Raw genomic sequence first — 24,322 nt, 5'->3', positions numbered from 1 at the left:
GCAGGGGAGCTTCCCTTATAACATTTAAGAATATCCCTTAATTCATGTTTACTTTGTATCTGGACTCTTTGAAATTTAAGTAGGCTATACAGATAATCTCTTACATATCCAGTATAATAAAGTGCTAATAGGTATTTTATACTTAATGTGTTTGTGTGGTATCCTTCAACTGTTAGGTTCAGGAAGGACTGAGGGCTTCTTAGAAAAGTTCTGCGAATGTGCTGCTGGTGAAGCCTTTTTCCCACTCCTGAGGAAGAAAAGCATCATGGCCTGTTTTTCCACCAGACTGTTAAAATAATTCTGAATTGTAATGCAAACATGCTGACCTGTTAACACTGTGGGACACCTCTCTCTACCTACCATGTCATGAATCCCTTGCGATTTTAAGAGCAAATTGAAAGGAATGAGGGGAGAACCCTTTATGAATTAACTTGAGGCCACTCTAGAGCAATCCTCCATGCACTGAGAATTATAGCTCTTTTATGTTGACTGCCTCCTCAGCCCTTCACAAGCATTAGCTCATTTAGTACTCAGAATTATCTCCAAAGAGAGATAGGCTCACCCCCTTGAAAAAGTGACATGAAGAGACTGCTACTCGGAAAGGTTAAGCAACTTGCCCAAGGCTGTGCAACTGGTTAGCAGCAAGTCAGCACTTCAGCCACTCCGTATCATTCTAGAGCCCTGCTCATCTGCCGGGCTCCCCTGCAGAAGCTGAACCACAAGGTTCTGTTTGAGTTTCTGTTTGTAGGTGAGCCTGTCAAGGCCGGCAGTACCTGTATCGCCTCTCTTAGCTCTAGCATAAATCCAGACAGCTGACCAGCAAGTGAGGATGGTGGAGTAGTATAGACAGAGTCCAGGAGCCCATTCAGCTTCTGTGTCCCAGAATGTGTCAAGCTTTCCCAAGCAGGGTTAAAAGCAAGAAGTCCAAGGAAAGAGCAAGGTCCCAACTGTGCAGGCAGAGAGCAGCATAAGAGAAGCTGGGCTACTTCATCCTTGGAGTCAGGAAGTCCTCAGATGTTTGTTATTCTAGGGCTAGAAGTGGGCTGATAAATAAGGAGATGAGAGTGAGTGACGTTAACAAGGATCAACGTGGAGCCTCTGTCATGGAGAGACACTGAGGAGAACAGGGACTGAGAGGGGCTGCCCTGCAGCACTGGGGCCCAAGACGCCAGGTCCAGGAAAACGTGGGTAAGGAAACCGGTCAGATGTTGCTCATCTTGGGTCTGACTGGGAACAGAGCCAAATTCTGAAGAGGAAGAACGCTGAAAGGGAAGACAGTGGAAAAGATAGACATGTGAGAGCTTCTGGGCCGTGAATGGCTCTACAGATAGCTACCGCTCCCTTCTCTTTTCCCAGGCGGAAGCTGCTTCAAGTGGAGAAGCCAGGAATAGAAGCAAGAGGGAGTTCACCGTCTGTGGCTACAGATAGTACTCCATTATGAACTCTAGAACTGAGATAATATGAGTGAAGGTACCCTAAAAGATGTCATAGGCGATATTCTTTTCACCTTTATTTACCTGGCAGTTTTAGCCTCACCCAATCCAAGGTTTAAAAATGTATTGATAGAAGAATCAATAGGAAATGGTTAATTTCATAAATTACAATTTGACTGTAATAATCTTACCTTTCAATCTATGTTATTACCCTCAGTGACAAATTACTATTGATAGAAAAGCCTCTTTCAGTAATTTTGGATGTTATTCCAGAGAGGACTAGAGCTGATAATTATGCTATCTTTCAAATTCATGCTTGGGGCAAATTTCTTTCCTGACTCTTCCAAGAGATTTTGAATGGATAAAATTTTCATGCTTGTGTTCCCTAATTCTTCATCTTCTTTTTTTCCTTCTCCTACACAGGAGACTTTGAATGTGATTGATCCTGGTTTGATGGACCTAAATGGGACAAGTGAGGATGCCCTGGAATGGGATGAAACTGACATAAGTAACAAGTTAATTAGTTTAAATGAAGAATCAAATGACCTTGATCAAGAATCCCAACCTGGCATGCCTTCCTTAAAGCTTGAAGAGACAGGTAGTGAGGACCCTGGTTATGAAGAAGAGGCAGGTGACCACGGGACATCTCAGTATGCATCGAGTATCACTGCCCCTTCCAGTCCACACATTTACCAAGTATACAGCCTCCACAATGTTGAACTCTATGAAGACAACCACATCCCTTTCCTGAAAAACAGTCCAAAGTTCACTAGCATGACACAGCCTAGTGTTTTAACTAAGAGTCTCAGTAAAGACTCTTCATTTTCATCTACCAAATCTTTGCCGGATCTTCTAGGGGGTTCCAATTTGGGGAAGTCCTGCGCATGCCACGGAGGAGACATGAGTCAAAATTCAGGCAGTGAGAGTGGAATTGTCAGTGAAGGAGACACCGAAACCACTACCAACTCTGAAATGTGCTTGCCCAATGTGGTGGATGGGTCCCCAAGTAACCCTGAAACTGAACATCTGGGTCCACAAATGGGAGATGCAGTTAATGTGTTACAGCAAAAATTTAAAGATGAGGAGGAACAAATTAAGCTTCCAAATAGCTCTCAGTTATCCATTTCACCAGTGGGTTGTGTAAATGGAAAAGTTGGAGATTTAAACAGTGTTACCAAACATATCCCTGATTGTTTGGGAGAAGAATTACAAGGAAAACATGATGTGTTTACATTTTATGATTACTCGTACCTCCAAGGCTCAAAACTCAAGTTACCAATGATAATGAAACAGTCACAAAGTGAAAAAGCACATGTGGAGGATCCCCTGCTTCATGGGTTTTATTTTGATAAAAAATCCTGCAAATCTAAACATCAGGCTACAGAGTTACAACCAGATGCACCTCCCCATGAAAGGATTTTGGCAAGCGCATCGCATGAAATGGATCGCAATTCATATAAAAGTGGTGATGTAGAGAAGACATTCACTGGCACGCAGAATGCCAAACAGCTCTCCCTTTTATCTCATAGTTCGTCTATTGAGTCTCTTTCTCCAGGGGGTGATTTATTTGCATTGGGCATCTTTAAAAATGGTGGTGACAGCCTCCAGCGAAGCACTTCTTTAGAAAGTTGGTTGACATCCTATAAAAGCAATGAAGATCTTTTCAGCTGTCACAGCTCTGGGGACATAAGTGTGAGCAGTGGTTCAGTTGGGGAACTGAGTAAAAGAACATTAGATCTCCTGAATCGTTTGGAGAATATCCAGAGCCCTTCAGAGCAAAAGATAAAGCGAAGTGTTTCCGATATCACTCTTCAAAGCTGTTCCCAAAAGATGTCTTTTCCTGGCCAGCTGTCGTTGGACATAGCATCTTCTATCAATGAAGACTCACCAGCATCTCTTACAGAACTTAGCAGCAGTGATGAGCTCTCTCTTTGCTCAGAGGATATTGTGTTACACAAGAACAAGATCCTGGAATCGAATGCATCATTCAGGAAGCGCCTGCCTCGTTCTGTGGCTGATGAAAGTGATGTCAACGTCAGCATGATTGTGAATGTCTCTTGCACCTCTGCTTGCACTGATGATGAGGATGACAGTGACCTCCTCTCCAGCTCGACACTCACCTTGACAGAAGAAGAGCTGTGCATCAAAGATGAGGATGATGACTCCAGTATTGCAACAGATGATGAAATTTATGAAGAATGCAACTTGATGTCAGGGCTGGACTATATAAAGAACGAGCTGCAGACCTGGATTAGACCGAAGTTTTCCTTGTCAAGAGATAAGAGAAGGTGTAATCTCGGTGATGAAATAAAGGGCAGTAAGGATGTAAGTAGTAGTGAGATGACCAATTCCTCTGACACCCTCAACATTGAAGCCCTTCTAAATGGCTCCATAAAACATCTCTCTGAAAATAATGGAAACAGTAAGAATTCACCCCACACCCGTGAGTTAGGGACAAAGGATGAAAATAAGAAAAATATTTTCAAGGTTAGTAAAGATCCATATGTGGCAGACATGGAAAACGGCAATATTGCAAGTACAGCAGAAAGGCAGCAGGACGAACTGAATGAGACTTCAAAGGAATCAGAAAATCCTGGATCAACTGGGAAAAGGATTTCAGAGAGTGAGCACTGTAAGTGCAAAGCATTTATGGATAGCTCAGATGATTCAAATATTGCTGGAAAGGAATTTGTTCTCCAAATGGTTAGGCATGTTCCAAAGAAATGTCAAAATCACCACCATTTTGGAAATCAGAGTGCTGCTTCTGCTCCCGCTGAGAAGTCTTGTCCAGAACTGCCTTCGGAAACCAGTGTTATCAAGAGACAGGACTCTGAGGTACTGGAATCTTCATCTAGTGATGCCTTGAATATGGCTGGGGAATCTGCTGGTTGCTGCCTAGCACTTGAGCAAAATGAAGCAGAGGAAAATGTTTCTATCAGTGACAGCATATCTTGTTGCAAATGTGACCCAGACGTTTTCCATCAGAAAGATGCCGAAGATTGTTCCGTACACAACTTTGTTAAGGAAATCATTGACATGGCTTCAACAGCCCTCAAGTGTAAATCTCAACCTGAAAATGAGGCAGCGGCTCCAACTTCATTAACTCAGATCAAGGAGAAGGTGTTGGAACATTCTCACCGGCCCATCCAGCTGAGAAAAGGGGACTTCTATTCCTACTTATCTCTCTCATCTCATGACAGTGACTGTGGGGAGGTCACCAGTTACATAGAAGAGAAGAGCAACACTCCCTTGCCACCGGACATGACCGACTCTGGCTCGGAAGACAAGGAAGACACCGAATGCTTCTTCGAGGCCTGTGTTGAGGAGGAGCCAGCTGAAGACAAGCCCTGTTTCTCCAGCACTCCTCCAAAGGAGCCTGCGCTGCCCGGGCCAGCTCCAGTGTCCCTGCAAGCAGCAGCAGGCTCTTCCAAGTTCAGCGATATTTCTCTCCCCGCCGAAGATGCAGACATGGTGGCTCTTTCAAGTCCTCCCCCTCCGAAAGGAGACCAAGTAGGAAAGGAAGTGGATGGTTTACCCCAAGCTTCTAATGTCTGTGGAGGAAGCTCAGAGTTAACCACTCCTTCAAAGCTGGGCAGGGAAAAGGAGAGTTCAGAAAAGCTAGGTGAGTCTGGAAGGCCAGAAGAACAGGATGCTTCCCCAACCCAATCTAGAGTTCCCGGACTCGCCCCGAAGGCAAAGCAGCCAGAAGACAAGGCTGCATTGCATCCCAACCCCAAAACTTTAACTTGTGAAGAAAATCTTCTGAACCTTCATGAAGAACGACATAGAAATATGCATAGGTAGAATGTAACCCTCTCCGAGCATGAAAATCATCTCATTGAAAGGTACGTATGGTCCTCATGTGTTAATATACATATATTTAATATATTTTAACATATATATTTAATATATACATACTTAAAATACGAGTTTTAGTCCGTAAAGCTATGATAGGAGAAAAGACTAGTAGGGATGGCTGATCATGGTAGATATTTACCTGAATAAGACATTTAGATGGAAGAAATACTCCCAACAATGCAAGTAACTGGGAAGCAAAAGGGGGACAAAACAGTCACAACTGACATTTTTAGTAACATTACAAAGAATAAAAAATTTGGTAGGATGTAGTCAGATAATGTAAGGTCTCAAATTTTCATTAAGGGAGGAAAAAAGGTTCTGCAAATTGCAGTTATACCCTCTGATCAGAATGCACGCACAGTGACAGGGCTCCCCGCGTCAGCTTCTGTGCACAGAGCTGCCTGCTCCCTTCCGTGCCTGGAGATGAGCAGTGATTAGGTTAAAGGCTGCATCTCCTGATCTGGGCCTTCCTTTTACGCTTCTGTCTAATGTAACTATCATCACACTTGCTTCCCCGGTGGACGGCTGTGCTGTCACAGCTCCTCATCATGACCAAGTCTGAGGATTCAAACAGGAGGGGAAAGTTGATGGTAAAGAAGACGCTTTTATTTATGCACACAAAGACCGAGAACAGGCTCAGAAAGCCAATGCAGAGAGAATACATGACAAGTTAATGGCGTTTTGATAAAAACGGAATTTTTGAATTTCGCCTGAAGGTGACAGGCTGATTTCCATCCAATTGTTTTTAAGAAAGTCATTCTACTCTTCGGGTTTAATAAGACAGCTATCGATTTATAATTCTGATATGATGATACAGCTCTAAAAGTGACACAAACATTCTGTTATTTCCCATTTCTAAGCCCCAGTGATGAGTATACTTTCTCAATCAAATTTAAAGAAGAAAATTTGAATTTTTGAATGTGAGAGTTGTATTTCACCGAAGTATGAAGTACTGCATGCCACCTCCACTGCCCCCCCCACTCCAGAAGCTTAATGCAGTAACCTAAACTCGTGCTATAGGAAATGAATTACAGAAGCAATCTACCCTAATTTGTTAACTTATTCAAATAACAGTTATTATACTTAACTATGCTAAAGATTATCTTTTTTGTGGCAGATTGTTTATTTTTTGATGAGCCTAATTACTGATTTTCTAAAAGTAATTTACATTTATTACAAATACATCTTTTAAAATGTGACAGATAAATGTTGTTCCCCTAATGTATTATGAAAAAAGTTACTATTTAAAAACACATTATTTAATTTGAAAGATGAATGGCAAACATCATTATTTTTTTTCCTGCAACACCTGTGCCCTCAGCTCATTAAAATGTGTGATTCTGTGTAGGCTGCTAGAAATGGGGAGTGAGGGGGGAATCTATACCATATATATACCCTAAAAATAAACTCAGTATGCAAAATTGAAGAAAAGCATCCTACTTACTAATATAGCTCAACTAATTTTCTGTGTTTCAGACTCAATTGGTTGCAAGGGAGAACAAAAGTGGGAGAGAGAGAAATGTATTTTCTGTGAAACATGTCCACCCTATAATCACATTCTCCATCAGTATGCAGTAAAACTGACCATTAAGGGAGAATAACTGCGATTCCATAAGCTGCTTCAAAACAAGTTCTATTAGAACCAATTGTACTGCCAGCTCTGCCAACCTCCGCAGAAGGGCTGGTAGAGCCTGGCTGATTTTTGTTTTCTGAAAGGGGATCAAGGCTTGAAAGCAACACCACTCTGAGCACGACATCATGTGACTGTGACCCTCAAGTCCCCAGTCATGCTGAGATCCGGTCTCAAGAAGCTCTGGCACTGGGGAGGCCTCTGGGGTGTGCTCCTTCCTTTTGGATGCTCCGGGGATTTCTTCTCTCCCCCACACAGAGAACTGAAATGAAATGTAATGACTCACAGTTCCATCTTTAGACTCAGGGAAGGGAATATGCTGATGGATCTATGTAATCCTCACATTTTCCAGGCACGGACAGTGTAGAACTGTCAGCCAGCCCGCCTGCCAGTTAGCAATATTCTGTGGGCCCCTGCGGCTGATGCCTGGCCAATCTCAGGCAATGGGAGAAGCAGCCAGATTTTACTTCTGCAGAACTCACATCGCCCCCAAGTGACCTGTTATCAGCCTAAGGCCATTTAGGGGGCCATATTTACTGGGCCTCTTCAGTTTATCAGTATCGTGTAGACAGAGCATCTGGATGCCTAAACTTTTCACCAGTCATTAACACTGGGTACCTGGGTATAAATATTTACATAGTGTGAAAATACTACCAGCCAGGACAAGTTACTTAATCTCAAACTGTTGACACGCCTTCCGTGTGAAATGTCGGGAACACATAGTAAACTTATTTGGTAAATATGAAGTTCCAGTTCTATAAAAGCTTAATTGTTGTTATTGTTCTTCCTATAAGATTCAAAAAAGCAAAAGGAAAAGCTCTGCCTTTTTAAGCCATTTGAAAACCATCGGTTGGGGTACTCTTTTTGTCAGGAAAATAAAGGTTACCAAATTCAGTTTGCTTTTTTTCCCCCAGAAATAAGTTCTCAAATGATGAAATTATTGTAATACCTTCTAGAAGAGCTATAACTTAGAATAGCAGTTACAGTCTGCAACAGTAACAAACATTTTTTTCAGAATTTTTGGAACAGGTTTTTCACTTACTGTGTTCTAATTAAAAACCCACTGAAACTCTTTGAGAAATTTTAGCATGATCTAACACAGTATGCATTTGCAATGATTTCCAGGTACACTGCTGTGCTTTTTGCTATTTTCATTTATGTGTCATGTTTCTACAAAAATAGAGAGGTCAGTTACAGTAAATCGCATCAAAGGAAAGGTAACTGGATAGATCCAGATATTTCTGCCTGATGTGGAAGAAGCATATAATGTTTTTTTGGAGAGCCTCCTAGAACCTGCCTCAGAGATGTACTCTGCACTCATCTTTTTGCCTTTTTCTGACAGTTATTTCTTCATAATCCTCATCATAAGCCTCTGATCTTTGGTGAATGATTTAACCCTAAACTTCAGGCTGGATAGATCCTGTGGTACAAAAATTGAACTCATCACATGCAGCCAGTGTATACATTTTTTTCCCTTCTGGTTTGCTCTGGTTTTCCGGTTTGTTTTAGTCGGGGGTGGGGGCTCTATTTACTCAGCGTGTATATATTTCCTTCAGAACTCTTTAGCTCTATTGTCTTTCTTACTTTATTGGTCTACAAAGAGTTGGTGGCCCATAGATTTTACATTTTAGGCAATTACTTATACTTGTGCGTGCTCAAGTATGCACATAGACAGTAAACATGCTGCTGCTCAGCTTTTACCACCTGGGAAAGCCATAAAAGCAGACATTTCCCATGTACACGACAAATTCTTATTCTATTAATTGTATGGACATTAAGTGTTTAATATGACCCAAAGCTGACCAAGCAGGTTTAATAAACTACTCTTGGTGATAGTGTATTAATTTTTCACTAAACAACATAGGTGTAACCTTTTCATATTTACCTTTAAAATCACTTTGATAAATCAAGGTCCTGGTGGATGTGAAGTGTTTTTTAATTATCTAGCACTTCTGAATAACCAGCCCTGCTATGCTACATAACAAAGGTTTTATTAGACATCACTCATCTCTCTCTCTCTCTCTCTCTCTCTCTCTCTCTCTCTCTCATACACACACACACACACAGAGCCCAGATTTTTGTCTCAACCGGTTTGTCCTGCCCCTTTTCAAGTGGGCTAAGTTGAGAGTTTTGATTATCCAGAGGAGTTTAAATACCAGCATGTAGTAAGACCATATTTGCCTCACCTAAGGATTCCCTACTCAGTGGCCAGATTTCAAATGAGTCATGTTCTCAGCATCTGAACAATGCACCACGCTTTCTTGAGTTACTGCATTATTTTACTCTACGAAATTTCGTCCCATCTGTTCCTGTCTGTCTCTCCCTGTTCTTGATAATTTGCCTTCTCTCCTCAACATCCTGTGGCTCCAGCCAAACCACATTTGCTCAAGTTTTTCTGGCTCTTAAACAGGTTGCAAGATTATAGAGAAAGAGGGAGCAAGCTAGAAAGAATGAGAATATTTAGTTCTACAAGGACAATAAAGCAACCTGACATCAGACAGACTTCAGAACTCCATTTTAAACCGGTACAAGCAAAAGCCTGCTATATTTGAGAGCTGGTCAGAGGACCTAACCATAACTGCATCCTGCATTGCCTAAACCTGGAATTTAATTGTTCCTCATACTCGACAGTTTGCATTTAGCTACTTAGAAACGCGAAGAACCAATTGAGTTTGTAACAAATTTGTATCTGAGCCATCAGATGTACAGGAATAATTGAATCACTCTCATTTGCACAATGCTGTCTGTACTTTAAATGAAATGCATTGGTATTTAAGCTAGAAGCCCCACTTGTACCCTTGTATAGGCAAGGGGCTGAAGCATTTGGGATTATCACAGTTCTGAATATTTCACCGTTATAAAATAATGGAATTTTTCAATTCCACGGTCACACATATAGCGGTTGAAGGAAGGGGTTAAACCCGAGGGTCCAGGCTCCCAGCTTGTGAATCACTGTTGATACTTTGCTGCATCACTTGGCATTGGCAGCCTCACATTTTCACATTGATTTCAGGCTGTGTTGAGTGTTCAAAACTGAGCTCACAAGCAAAAGGGTAGATGAGATCCAGAGAAAAGGTCAAACTTGATGATTTTTCTTTTCTTTAAAACCACATCTTTTTTTTAAAAAATGTGTTTTTATATTGATTCTGAAACATTTGGGCTATTAAAATCACTGTATTTTATGTATCCTTTTATTTCAGAATATTAGCAAGTAGTTCTCAAAGGGCAGCCTTGGTTGGTTCCTCAAAGGGGCTCAGTTTTGCAAATGAAACAGAGACTTCTGAAACCTTTTCTTGTCGCTTTTGTGTTTCTTGTAGGTAAGCCTGGCTGCAACTCAGGGGTGGCTCATACTCCCACCCTGTTCTGGTCTCTGGTTCCATGGTGTCACTGCCGTTTGTCACACTGACCTCTCCCAAGATGAATCTTTCTCCCGAACGCGGTTGTCCACATGAGCCTCGTGATCTGGATGTGTGCACTGGTTCTCTTTAGGTGATTGTCCTTGAAGTTCAGCAGAGCTGCTTGTTCTCCCATGGATTCCTGTCCCAAGCTACCTCTACCGACCCCACCTCTCCAGCGAGACTTTTCAGTTTGCCTTCTCCCCTCCCCATCTACTCTTTAAAATTCTGCAGTTCACCAAATTATTGGTCCATTAAATTCACCTGCCTGGAATGCCCCCCCACCCCCGCTGGTACTTGACCAATTTCATGTTTCAATCTAGATTTTTGTTTTATGGTATGATGTTTATGAAAGAGGTTTACCTAAAAGGCCAATATTTGATTTGATTGCAGCATAGAGAAGAAACACTGGTCCTTCTTTCAAAATTAAGCAACTTTTAAAAGCGCCATTTTATTTATTTTCTTTTAAAAATAATAATCTATGCAGCACTTCAGGAAACAACTATATGGTGTTGTATATTATAAACTGGTGACATTCTACTATTAAATTATGTACAACATTTTCGTTTTTTATGCTTCTTCAGGTGGTAATGAGAAAAAAGTTTTTTAAAAAAGTGTGCCTTGCTGTATTTCTTATACCATTTATTAAAAAGCTGCTTTCATGGTAAAATTATGTTGGTTTGAAAGGAGGAAATAGCAAGGTTAAGATGTGTGAATAATTTCTGTATATATGTATAACCAAGTACAAACATTGATGTATAATGACAGTATAAAATGCTTTCATGTTTGTGATGTCTAGTGATGTGGAAAATATAAGCCTTAAATCTATTAGATTGCATGGTAATTAAAATTGGCATAATAAACATAGTTTATTGGGGGGAAAGGAAAATTAGTGATCTCTTCTACCTGTGTTCTTTACAAAATTATTGTATCTGGTTCTGGAAAAATGTGACATGTAGCAGCTTCCAAAATATCCGTATTGTATAAGAGACTTAAAATTACCTAAACTACAGATGAAGCTTTCACAATTTTCAAAATCTTTCTGATCACTATAAAGATCTTGGAACACAAATGATTAAATGCCGGTTCCCCTAAACCAATAAAAATTTATCCTAGATTTTTTATTTCTACTTATCATTAATGGTTTAGTGTTGGGTTTCAGGATACCTAGTTCATCTTATATTTATTTTATATAGTTCTTTTGAATGGGTTGGAAAGAAAGATGTTAGAAAAGTATTAAAAAAGTTGACTATTTTTTGATTTAGACTATAGATTTCAGGTGTATTTATTTTGTGTAAAAGTAGCTAAGAAATATTGCATTTGGTCTTTACTGCTCTTGTTAAATGCAGTTTTGAATTTATATCCTGATGCCTACTAAAGTGCCTGACACATAGTAGGTACTCAATAAAAATTTGCTGAATTGAAGTATTGAATTAGGTTATATGGATGACATCTATCTATTCATTTTGAGAAACCTACATTAAAACACGTATAAACAATTAGAAAAAAAGATGTAATGCAAAATAAAACCACACATAATGTATAATAAGTTTATATCAAATTTCAAAAAGAAATGTAGATTCATATAGTCACAGTAATGACAATCATTCATTCAACTGATAATTCATTAATGTCTTTTATCTGCAAGGCACTATTCTAGATGCAGGGTTGCAGTGATGAACAAACAAAAGCCCTGCGCTCAGGAGGCTTATACCTGCATCATGGACGAGGTGAACACACAGGATTCAGTTGTTGTCCTGCACGTGAGGAAGAAAGCAAAACGGTGAAAGACACACAAAGACAGAAACAGCAGTGAAGGGCAAGGAGGAGGAAAGGGTTGAAAGAGAGCGGGAAGTTAGTAGAAAATAGTGCAGCTTTATCACAGGGATAGTGAGTGAAAAGAAAATTGAGAGATTTAATGAAGGGTCTTTTAAAAAGTTAAGTTGGAGCTTTTGTATGTGATATGCTAAGCAGCAAGGAAACTTTGTAGCATCTTTGTTTTGCACCTGATTTTATTATTAGAACTTTATTACTACCACACCAAGAACATTTAAAAAATACTAGTCTGTAATTCTGCCACTTAATAACTATATTGTTATGCCCCTTCTAATTTTTTCCATACATATTTCTAAATCGATGACTCATTCTAGGCTTTTGAATGGGTAGTAACTTGTTCAAAAGGGGTTTTAGGCAGACATCTAGCTACAATATTCAAAACGGTTACAGGGGAAAGGGATTAGAGATAAATGTCTCATTAGGAGGCAGCTGTAGAAAATAAGCTAGGCTCGATCACAGAGTACGTGGGGAGAGGAGCCCGGCCTGTAGATAAGGAACAAATCCTAGGGTCTTTGAAATACCTGAGAGCATTCTGGATCTCCGCTAAGGTATGGTATTATTTTATATACTGAGACAACCTAAATTTTTCCTGTGTGGTAACTAACAATGCCAAGTCTAAGTCTACTGGTAAAATATTTGAGAAACAAACTGACTGAGATGTTCTATTTACCTGTTATGTGCTCATTGAAGACTTTGAGGTATTGAAAATAGTTGTTTTTTAAGTATCTAATTAGTATTAACACCAAATTTGTAGCATGACTTTGGGGTTTATTGAACAGTGCTTTTTCAGGTTGGAAGGGATGGAATAGCCTCAGTATTCTGCTCTATGTAGGCACAATGCTCCCAGCCACCCTTGAAAGCCATCACACCAACTCTGCCTACACACGTTCAGTGGCAGTGGTCCATTATCTGTTAAGGCAAGCTGTCCCACTGTTGGACACCTCTCTTTGTTAGAAAGTTCTCTCTTAGATTGCTAAAATCTGCATAGTTCCGCCTTCCCCTCACCTTTAACTTTGCTCACCGGCCCTAATTCTGTCCCGATGAGCTGCTTAGAATATTTCTGCTCCTTTCTCCTGGCAACCCTGAAGCTAAGTGAGGCCAGTTACTCATCCTCTCCCAGCTGCTATGATTTCTCTTCTTCAGTTCCCTCCACCACCCTTCATATGTCATGATTTTCAGATCCATTTCAACTTGACTGACTGTTAGAGGCAGTGTCCTTGAAACTGAGGAGCTGTCCTCATCATCATACGTGTAGAAAAATATCTGAACATTAAGTGGTACGTTTTCTCTCAAAGTATATCCAAGATATATGTTTATTCTATTATTGTAAATTTCAATAAATAAATAAATAAGTAAATAAATAAGAATTCATTACTTCCTTCAGTGGCCCAGTCCAGTGCCGGAGTCATCTTGAATCTTTACCTTACATCAAATCCAAACCTAACCTGTTTCCATATAAAGCAAGGCCCCCCCTCCATTTTTCATTCAGTCATTCAACAACATTCATTCATTGAGTGGCTGCTTGTGTGAGGCAATGTGTTTGGTGTTAGAGGTACAAAGGCAACTAAAACGTGGTTTCTGCCTACAAAGGGTTTACATTTTTTTTAGTGAAAGTACCTTTCATGTCCTTGAATAGGGGAATTTCTTCAAATTAAAAGATGACTCATTAATTTTGTTTCATATCTTGTTTCCCTACATTTTCAAAAATCTAGTGAGCAAAACAATACGCAGAATTATCTGGATTTGACTACTAGAAGTGGTTTTTGTATTTGTAAGTTTTAATTACAGAAAAAAATATATTTCAGATTTCTGGTCACTGAATAAATATGTATCTTATACAACAGCAGAACAATCTAATTTCAGGGCTTTTGAGAAGCTGAGTTTAATAACTGTTGTGTTTGATTAGCCCAACTCAGGTTTTACCAATGCTGTAATTTTCCTGAGAACAAATTAGATGAAAATATCAAAACACACTGAAATGGTCCAGCTATTTCTTACAAGTCAGATTATTTTAATTTCTAAATGGAACTAGTGTTATTTTAGAATTTTAACAAATACTTTTTCAAGCACCATATAATTCTTATCTTTCAAATTTTTCCAACTTGAACGAACTAAATTTACAACTGTCTCTTTTTTTCTATATATTCTTTTCCCAGTTTTTATTTTGAATAATTTCAAGCCTATGGAAGTTGAAAGAGTAGCACAGTAATATTTGCGTGCTCATCAGATTCATTTATTGTTAATATTTTACATTTGTTTCATCTCTCTCTCCACACACACACACACACACTTTTGCGTGATCAAATCTGAAACTAAATTGCAGATCTGTAAATGCCTCAGCATGTATCATCTAAGAGCAGGGCATCATTCTACAAGTCCACAACACTATCCTCACACCCGAGAAATGTAACATTGATATAATAATACCTGACAATACATATTCCAATTTCTCCAAATGCCTCAATAGTGTCCTCCTACAGTTATTTTTTGCTTTAGTCCAGGAACCAAACAAAGGTCACACATTGCTTTTAGTTTTCCTATCTTTTTAATCTTGAACAGTTTCCCTGCACTTTTATCCTTTCTGTCTTTGGTCTTTCATAACTGACATTTCTGAAGAGCCAGTCCAGTTTTACAGAATGACCCATAGTCTGGATGTGTTCAGTTTCCTCATTATTCAACTCAGGGTAAACTTTTTTTGTCAAAGATAGTACACAGGTGATGTTGGGTTCAATAGCTACTCTTAAGTGAAAAGCGAATGATCCGCTGACCTTCTGGATGTGTCCTGACGTTCACTGCTTCCTCGTGTAGCTCATGCTTCATTAGGCTACGGCAGGGGTCAGCACACTACAGTTCCTGAGCTAAATGTGGCCCACCGCCTGTTTGGCCTATGAGCTAAGAATGGTTTTTACATTTTTAAATGGTTGAAAAAAATCTAAAGAGTGTTTCATGACATGAAAATTATATGAAATTCAAATTTTAGTGTCCATGAATAAAGTTTTATTGGAACACAGCCACATATATTTGTTTACATATTGCCTATGGCTGCTTTTGCACTATAATTGCAGAGTTAAGTAGTTGTGCTGGAGACCGTACGGCCTGCAGAACCTAAGATATTTACTGTTTGGCCCATTACAGAAAAAGTTTTTGCATCCCCGGTCTACAGTATTCTAAATTCTGACACCATTTTCTTAGAGGTAGAGAGATTTTCATTTGCAAAATCAATGTAAGATATTAGCACCTGCAATAGCTTTCTAGATTTTATTGAGTTCTCCATTTCAGTTTCATGTGTCCTTAGTAGAATGAAGTGTGCTTTGTTTCATAAACGTAAAGATGGTTCAACATCCACAGTTGGTTTAAGGATTTAAATTGAGTTCCCTTATTACAGCCTGGCTTTGATTGGTTTAGAGGGTTAGTCAGTTACAGACTAAGTCATTAGTTCAATCAAAACCACCAGGAAAATTGACACAACCTAAACTTACTTCAATTCACCAATAAACTGGAATCCCTTTTCTAAATGTTTTTCTGAAGAAGTGCAAAGAAATTTAAAACCAATCCATTTCAGAGTCAGGGTTTTCAAATTTATTTTTCAACCCAAACAAAGGTGAAACCATCATCAAAGATTAAGATACACTTGCATTTTCTAAGGGTTGGTCATAAATAACAATCTGAATTTACCAAGGGATTAAGTACTCACCACAGACCCTGCTGTGGTCATAGGTGGACACTCATTGAATAGAAGACTTTCAAAGGTAACAGTCTTTCTTTACTTTTTTTCTTATTTCACCTTCGACAGCATTGCCACCTCCCACTGCCACGTACCTAGGGGAGGGACACTCAATGACTGTGGTCTTTTAGCCACTTTGTCCTCCTTAAAATGGAACCACTACATTTCATATAGCAATGGCCTCTTAATTTAAGACGTCATGTATTTGCATTTCCAGAGTAAAGTAACAAAATGACACATGCAAGTCAGGCCCACAATATTAAGGTTTCTGCAGCAAAGGCATTTTGGCCAATGCCTTGAGACCATTCTGATCCTTGACTAATGGGCCCTCACCAAAGCAGAAAATATGCAAGGATTGTTTGTACTTGTGTTTTGAAGTAAGCCAGGGCATGCACAAAGTGACTTTTCTCAGTCTCTTCTGTTGCAGCACACCACTTGGCAGGTATTCACACGTGAGACACTTCCAACTTTCGCCAAGCATTGATAAACAATTTACAGTCAGGAAAGGCTGTGCCCCCTCCTCTCCCACTCATGACGGGGAACTTAATGCAGCTGAGTGGGGTGACATTAGTCTATGGATAGCTTTGAAGACAGTCTAATTCATAGGTAAACAAACAGTGATTCCTAAATACTGGTATTTTATTGTTGGTTACAAATCCCTTGTGACGTCATGTTTAAGAACCACTGATACCGAGACTTGCACTCTCCAGCTTGAAAGGAAGTGCCCCCAAACCTGGGAAACGGCTTCCAAAGAGCAAGAGAATTAACACCCCTGTGCAAGGATGTACAGCCCCAGATCTCCACTGCCACAAAGAACTTGAGCTTTCTGGTGAGTATGTTCTTCAAAAACAGTGAATTTAAGAGACGCAAGTGTAAATTGGAACAAAACTTGGCCTCACGTTTACACTGACAAAATGGCTCATTTTCATGATTTAGCCCAAGTAACTTCACTCCTTGTTAACTAGAGAGGCGTAAGATACGGAACATCAAAATTTTCCAGATGTTCACAAATCCTTTTGTGTCTTTACCACATAAACTGCCATGTTCATCAGGTTTATAGACTGTGGCATTGCTCTATCTCCCTTCTTGGTCTATTTTATGTGGGAAATTTGGACGAGTATCACCAGATGTAAAATTTGGTATTTTTTCCACACCATCAAGCCACATAATAATGGATTTTATTAATTTAATAAAAAGTAATACTAATTAACTACATGATTTAATAAAAACTATACTAAAATTATTAAAATATTTATTTGTCCTTACACTTAAACTTCCATTTAAAAAAAAAATTCCACCTCCCTGTAAAAAATCGGCTATTACAGGCATAAAATATTATTCAGCAAAATTTATTCAAGGACTAAAATGATTTAAGGCATTAGGAACATAAAAATGCATAAGATCCTCTTTAAATCCCGATATTCCCTAACCACTGGTTTATAAAAAGTACTCTAAGGTTTATAGAATTAGTCTGGTTCTATTAGTTGATCAAGTTACTTACGCTGTCAGCAATTCAAAACAATTCCCTCTGTGTGTGTGTGTTTGCTTGCTTGCAAGTATGTTTCATTTATTTTAAAGTGTCTTTTTATATAGAAATCCAAGTTGCTGAATTTTATCTCATCATTAAAATGGTGTGAAAATCAAATTAGTCTTCCTGTAGGTTCTCTCATCCCTGCCAATCTCAAATGACTAATGATGCTTAAAGCAAGGTTTTGTAAAATGCAAGCTCCTTAACTTTTCAGGGAACAGTTCTTTTTTTTACATGTATACCATTTGCTCCCTTTGAAATACTTTTTTCAGTGTTCTAAGTTTAAGATTATTCTCTTATAATATTCTAATGATGGAAACCATATGGAAAAATATTTTATAAAAGGTATAATTACTAATTATTTAAAGACTAAGGCATTTTTCAACATGAATGAAATATTTAGTTTCTATATTTAAGAAATAAAGATTACAGATTCTGATTGATTCAGAATGATTGAACACCAGAATATTAACCTAAGGGTCTGATTATTTGTTATGTGTGACTTCCTGGCAACGTAAACATTTTTAAACAAAATTTAATCTTCGACGATTTAGCATCACTATGATTACCAATTATTGTCTAGTATGGTAAATAAGTAAGTTATAGGAAATCAGACTAAGTAAACACACTCTGGGTATTATTATTTTGTTTGTTTGTTTGTTTGTTTATTGGCTGTGTCGGGTCTTGTTGCTGCACGCGGGCTTTCTCTAGTTGTGGTGAGCCGGGGCTACTCTTCGTTGTAGTGCAAGGGCTTCTCATTCTGGTGGCTTCTCTTGTTGCGGAGCACAGGCTCTAGGCACGCAGCCTTCAGTAGTTGCAGCATGTGGGCTGAATAGTTGTGGCTCGAGGGCTCTAGAGTGCAGGCTTCAGTAGTTGTGGCGCATGGGCTTAGTTGCTCCGCGGCATGTGGGATCTTCCCAGACCACGGCTCAAACCGGTGTCCCCTGCATTGGCAGGCGGATTCTTAACCACTGTACCACCAGGGAAGTCCTGGATATTATTTTTTAAATCAATCTAAATAATAACAAAAGAAATCATTATCACTTGAGTGCCCACTATGTGCCAGGCACTGTGCTAATTTTATGCCCATTTTACAATAAGGAAATTGAGGACTGGAAAGGTAGGTGAGGGGCTGCACCCCACAGGCCTGCAAGCCCTGTTCTTGCCTCGTCTTAAGACCAAGGGAAGAGCCCAGAGTCAGTGACAGAGACGTCAGTGGTTTAATGGATGGAGGAGCTCACACATCTAAAGCAAACTTGTGGCTCAATACCCCACTGTGTGCAGCCGGCGGTGGGTAGGGTATGGCAGTAACTACCAGGGGAAGAGGGAGAGTACCGGGGGGCATGGACGTCAGGTTGGCTCATCGGTTGCCAGGGAAACCAGCAGAGGGGCATATGCTTCACAGCCCCTTTGATAAACCATCGTAGTGGAGATAGTGCTGATCTAACTAAAGTTAGGATAATCACTAGCTGGGGTCAAGGGTAAGTACACAGACATTTCCTGATTAGGCTCTATGATTAAGAGGGAAGGTCGCCTGACTAGGCGGATAGGGTGTAGGTGAGGCAGGGACTGGTCGAGCAGGGGATGTACAGAGAGCAAGAGAACAGCCATCTTGTGTGGCCTGCCCATAGAGGAGGCTAGTGATTACTTGTTTCCTTTCCATGAAAGCAGAGTGTGTGTGGAGGAAAAAAGCTGTTTCAGGAACTCATTTCCCATCTAGATAAATACGGATTTATTTTATAGAGTTCACTTAACATCTGTACGTATGTCACTAAATTTCCTGTCTATATTACTTATTGAACATATAACTCATGCCAAAACTGAAGAAAGGACTTTTCATTTTTAAAAGTATTTCTTATAAAAATTCTATACGAAGAAATGATAGCTAAATTAGCACTTGAAAAAGGCCAAAGAAAATTATATACTGTACATAATTATGCCTCATTATGACCTCTGCACATTTTCCAGAAAAGTTAGGCATTAAAAACACACACAACAGGAACACCTTAAAGGTCAGAGCCTGATGAAAGAAAAATGCAATAGTTAATTATGAAGGACGAGATTAATGTTCTAGTAGGAATGTACATTTTTGCTTGAGAATACTTAAAATATGCAATTTCCCTTTCATGTATTTTGTTTCATATCTGAAAGAGGTGATGGAGAGAGAAAATTCAAAGTATAAGTATAAATTAAATTTTAATTTAATGAAATGAAAATGTGGGCTTTTTATGTGAGTTTTTTTCACTTAGGTCTTTTTCCCCCTAAAGGTAATGTAGTTTTAAGAGTAAATACTAAGGTCTCAGTTTGTAAAAAATTTATCTCAGAATTTCTCGTTATCTTCAAAAGATATTTCTAAGATAGCAGAGTTTCTGGATCACATTTGCTGAGTTTCATGCTGGCAACACACCTAACTATACACATTTAAAATTACAACAAATGACAACTTTTTAAACTTTTTATTAGAAAATAACTTCAGATTTACAAATTATTACAAAAATAAAAATAGTACACTTTAACCAGGTTTACCTATTAGTATTTCAGCACAGTTGTTTTATCTTCTTCTATCTACCCAACCATGTGGTTTTTTTCTGAGCCATCTGAAGATAAATTATATACATCATGGCCTTTTATCCCTAAATATTTTATTACATATTTCTTTATAAGGATATAGATGTGTTCTCTTACATAACCATAGTGCAGTTGTCAACTTCATAAATTTGCATTGATATATTTATGGATGTAAATATAAAATATATGAAATCTATTTGATCTACCTTTCACATTCCAATTTTGTAAATTTCCCTGATAATACCCCTTATAGCACTTTTTCCCTTTTCAGTACACAATTTAGGTCTTGAATTTAGTTGTCATGTCTCTTTAACCCCCTTCAATCTGGAAACATTTCCCCAGCCTTTCTTTGTCTTTTTATGATGTTGGCAATTTTGAAGAAAAGATCCCCCTGTTTAAAATAGATGATTCCTCATTTTGTGTTTGATCTTTCCTTGTGATTGGATTAAAATCATGCATTCTCAACAGGAATATTGCATAGGTGATTTTGTATCCTTCCCAGGATAGCATATCTAGAGACACGTAGTGTTCATCTGTCCCCCACTACTGATGTTAATTTTGGTCATTTTATGGAGAAACACTTTAAAAGCATGCAAATATCCTGCCCCTCCTCAAAATTTTCCCTTTATTTAGCATCTGTTGATAATTCTTGTCTGATCCAATCCTTACCAAGATGGTTGCAAAACTGTGATTGTTTTCTTCCATCTTTACCACTCTCTTCACACTAATCAGGTGGCCCTTGGTATTTCACTATAAGAAGATCTCTCCCTTTCCCCCTACTTACCTATTTACCATAAGTATGAATTCATGAATTTCTTTTTTCTCAATTATTTGTAATTCATTACTATACTCAAATTATTTGGGTGCAGAAATTATCCCAGTTCTGGCTAGTGGTAGCCTCTTCCATCTAGCTCTTCCATCCTTATGACATCCTTTAAACAATCCCTTACTTGCTGGTATAACAAGGTATTCCTGTCTTACCGTGTACCTACCTGCCTCAATTCTTTAACCAGCCATTTCTCTGCAGAGACTTGGTTCTTTTTAGTAGAGGTTGGCATTAGAGACCAAGATCTTGAGTGCTAGCTGTGCTTAGCACTACTGAGGTGTTTTTGCTTTTTTGACTCTTTAGCCAGGAAATACACAAATGTGTATATACATAGGCATATTCATATGTACAGATATACAAACCTACATATACACATACATCAACTTATTTTAGAAATCAGGAGTTTGTACCAGTTCCTCCAATTTCAACCCATCCCACAGATTCTTTCTTGACTTCTCCCATTCCATATTTGTATTTCCCTTCTTCTACCGTGAGGACCCTGGATGCAAACAACATCAACACATTTACTCATTTGCTGAGTAATATAATACATTTTAAATGGTTTCAGAATTGGTTCAAAACCATTGTAATAAACAAACCTGCAAAAAAGCATTCAGGATTCATTTGCAATTTCCCCATCCCCACATTCTCTTTCCCACACCTTCAACCCTACTCGAGACTGAGGGTGTATGGTCAAGTATTGTGTTCCAAAATTCCTAAATTACATTGTTACTAAATTATTGGTTCCTTTCTCATCCTCCCTTCCTCCCTCCCTCTTTTCTTCCTTCTTTCTTTCCCTTCTTTCTTTATTTCTTCCCTTCCATTATGACATTTATTTAAAGTAAAATTAAGTTCATTTGTTTCCATTTCCTTTCAGTTTTAGATTATTTTCTTCTTCCCTCCAATTTATATTAACTTAATTTTATTTTTGAATATGTAGAATATTAACATGCTTTCCAAAGTCAAAGCTACACAAAAAGGTGTATTCAAAACACTGTCATCCTTCCTCTAGTCCATCGAGCTTGATTCCCCTCAGCCATTATAGGTCCGAAATTCCATTGCCTTCTGGCTTATTTTTCCTCTGCTTCTTTCTGTAGTAATAAGCAGATATATGAATATGTTTTTATTTTCCTTTCTAGCACAAAAGGTGGCATACCACCTGTGTCTTTTGCCTTTGTTTTTTTTTTTTTTTTCATTTGATAGTATTCTCTGGAAATCACTTCATATCAACTCTTGAGATCTTCCTCATTCTTTTTTATAACTATATGGCACTCACTGAAGTCACAACGTTTTTGAAGCCCTTTTGTAAATGTAAAAGGAGATTTGGAGTCCATTCCATGCTCATACTATGTGAACGGATTAATGACGAGAAATTTTTTTCAAGTAAGGTGTTGGCGTATTGTTTTCTAAGAGCAGCTATGGTTCAAGTCCATGTTTTCATGCTCCCCTTGATTTTCCCCTAGCAGTGATCTTTATCCTCCTGTCTCTTTGTTACAGTCCATGCCATCCTTACCCCCACCAATGACTGGTGACTTTTTCTAGGCCTAGAAACATTCTTGGATGTGTGCTGCCATCAAATACTTTCTCTCGAGTGTCACCTCTGTTTGTGCACTGCACAAAAAGGGGTCAGTCAGGATAAAATCATCCAACATTCTGCTGGCCAAGTCATGCCAGCACACACGTGGGAATGTGTCTACCCAGAGCAAGCATCAAATTGTCCTAATTTGTGGAAAGGCACCATAGAGTCTAGCAGCACAGAGTCTAGCAGCAGCTTCATCCTGAATCCTTCTTCCTGATCATGTGATCCATCATCTCTCTCCATCTTACACTATCTGATTCTAGTTTTATGCTAGTCTACCCCTCCCATTGCTCTCCCTCTGCAGTCTTATTTCTGCCCCCTCCTACTGCGTTGGCTCAACTGTGATTCCTCAGGAAATTATAATCCCACCAGACAGCAAAGGAGCATCTGGCACTTGAAACCTTTCTTGAAAGCAATTTTTCTTTTGACTTCCGAAGCCCTCAATTCTCTTTTCTACCTCCTACTTTTTGACACCCATCTCTTTCCTCCCTTCTCTACAGGTGGTCTTTCTCCGGGTTTCCTTCTTAGCCTACCTTTCTTTTCACTCTGTAGGTCCTGTGTTATATTCTCCTTCCATGATTTCAACTCACCTCCAGGTGTAATGTTCCAGCATTTCATCACTAAGCTTGGCTTTTCTCAGGAATTCTAGATCTAGGTCCATTTATCCAACTGTCTTTTTCACCTAATAGTTTTTTTAGGACTTTAAAACCCAAACTTGTAATTTTTATTGTTTTATATGATTGTCTATCTCACGTAATGACATTAACATTTTCCCACTTGTTCAACATTCAAATTCTGGAATATCTCTGATTTCTCTCTCTCTCTGACCCCCCAAATGTGACTCGAAAAGACCTGGTGTTCCTTCTTCCCCACATTTTGAAATCTTGTTTAAATACCTTCTATTCCCACTGCCACCCTGATGCCAAGACTGCCCATGACTCACACATGGTTCCTAGCAATAGCTTTCCAGTCCCTTAGTCATTCTTTGCTCAGGCATAGGGCTTATCACTTCACCTCACACATTTGATTTAATCATGTCTTTTATGAATATCTAAATTTGTGTCCTAGTAGAGCTGTAGGCAATGCTTGTGAAATACAAGATGTGTCCTTCTTTTGAAGGAAGGTTAGTAACTTTGGAAATCTCAGTCCTTAGTCTGTAGAAGACTCACTGGAGAAGCTTGTGAAAATAAAAATTCCCAGTCCCCACCTTTATTCTGATCCAGTAGACCTGGGGTAAAGTCTAAGTATCCGTATAACACAAAAATCAGGTTGTTCTTCTGCAGGTATTACATTGACCACGCGTTTTTTTTTTAAGCTCTCTATTGGAATATAATTGCTTTGCACTGTTGTGCCAGTTTCTGCTGTACAACAGTCAATCAACTGTATTTATACATATATCCCCATATTCCCTCCCTCCTGCGACTCCTTCCCACCCTCCCTATCCCACCCCTCTAAGGCATCACCAATTATCGAGTAGATCTCCCTGTGTTATGCAGCAGCTTCCCACTCGCCATCTATTTTACATTTGGTAGTGTATATATGTCAGTGCTACTCTCTCACTTCATCCCAGCTTCCCCTTTGCCCCCTCCCCGCCCCCCACCTGGATCCTCAAGTCCGTTCTCTACATCTGCATCTTTATTCTTGCCCTGTCACTGGGTTCATCAGTACCATTTTTTTTTTTTTTTTTAGATTCCATATATATGTGTTAGCATACAGTATTTGTTTTTCTCTTTCTGGCTTACTTCAGTCTGTATGACAGACTCTACAACCATGCTTTCTTAGTCATTCCTCCAAACAGTCCCTAACCCACTACCCAATCTATGTTGAAGAGATGATACTTTTCATGTATATTTATACATTGCCTGCTTTCAAAAGTGATGTTTGATATGAGGCAGCTTACAATAAAAATCACAATTAAGTGGAAAATCATTAATATAATAAAAGA

General features: G+C 39.0%; 1 protein-coding gene across 3 annotated transcripts in view; it reads left to right on the top strand.

The window, feature by feature from the left end:
• AKAP6 (A-kinase anchoring protein 6) overlaps positions 1-13,434 on the top strand; it is a 551,024-nt gene extending 537,590 nt beyond the window's left edge. For all 3 annotated transcript variants that reach the window (XM_057721871.1, XM_057721869.1, XM_057721870.1), the window contains 2 exons: positions 1,857-5,278; positions 10,239-13,434. In XM_057721871.1, the coding sequence (XP_057577854.1) occupies positions 1,857-5,237 (3,381 nt within the window). In that variant the 3' untranslated portion in view covers positions 5,238-5,278; positions 10,239-13,434. The remainder of the gene's footprint in view (positions 1-1,856; positions 5,279-10,238) is intronic.
• Positions 13,435-24,322: the final 10,888 nt, after the last annotated feature.

The sequence above is a fragment of the Hippopotamus amphibius genome, chromosome 2, assembly GCF_030028045.1.
Source record: "Hippopotamus amphibius kiboko isolate mHipAmp2 chromosome 2, mHipAmp2.hap2, whole genome shotgun sequence".
Classification (NCBI taxonomy): domain Eukaryota; kingdom Metazoa; phylum Chordata; class Mammalia; order Artiodactyla; family Hippopotamidae; genus Hippopotamus; species Hippopotamus amphibius.
Note: the sequence above shows the minus strand (reverse complement) of the source record. Positions and strands in the feature narration are given on the sequence as shown.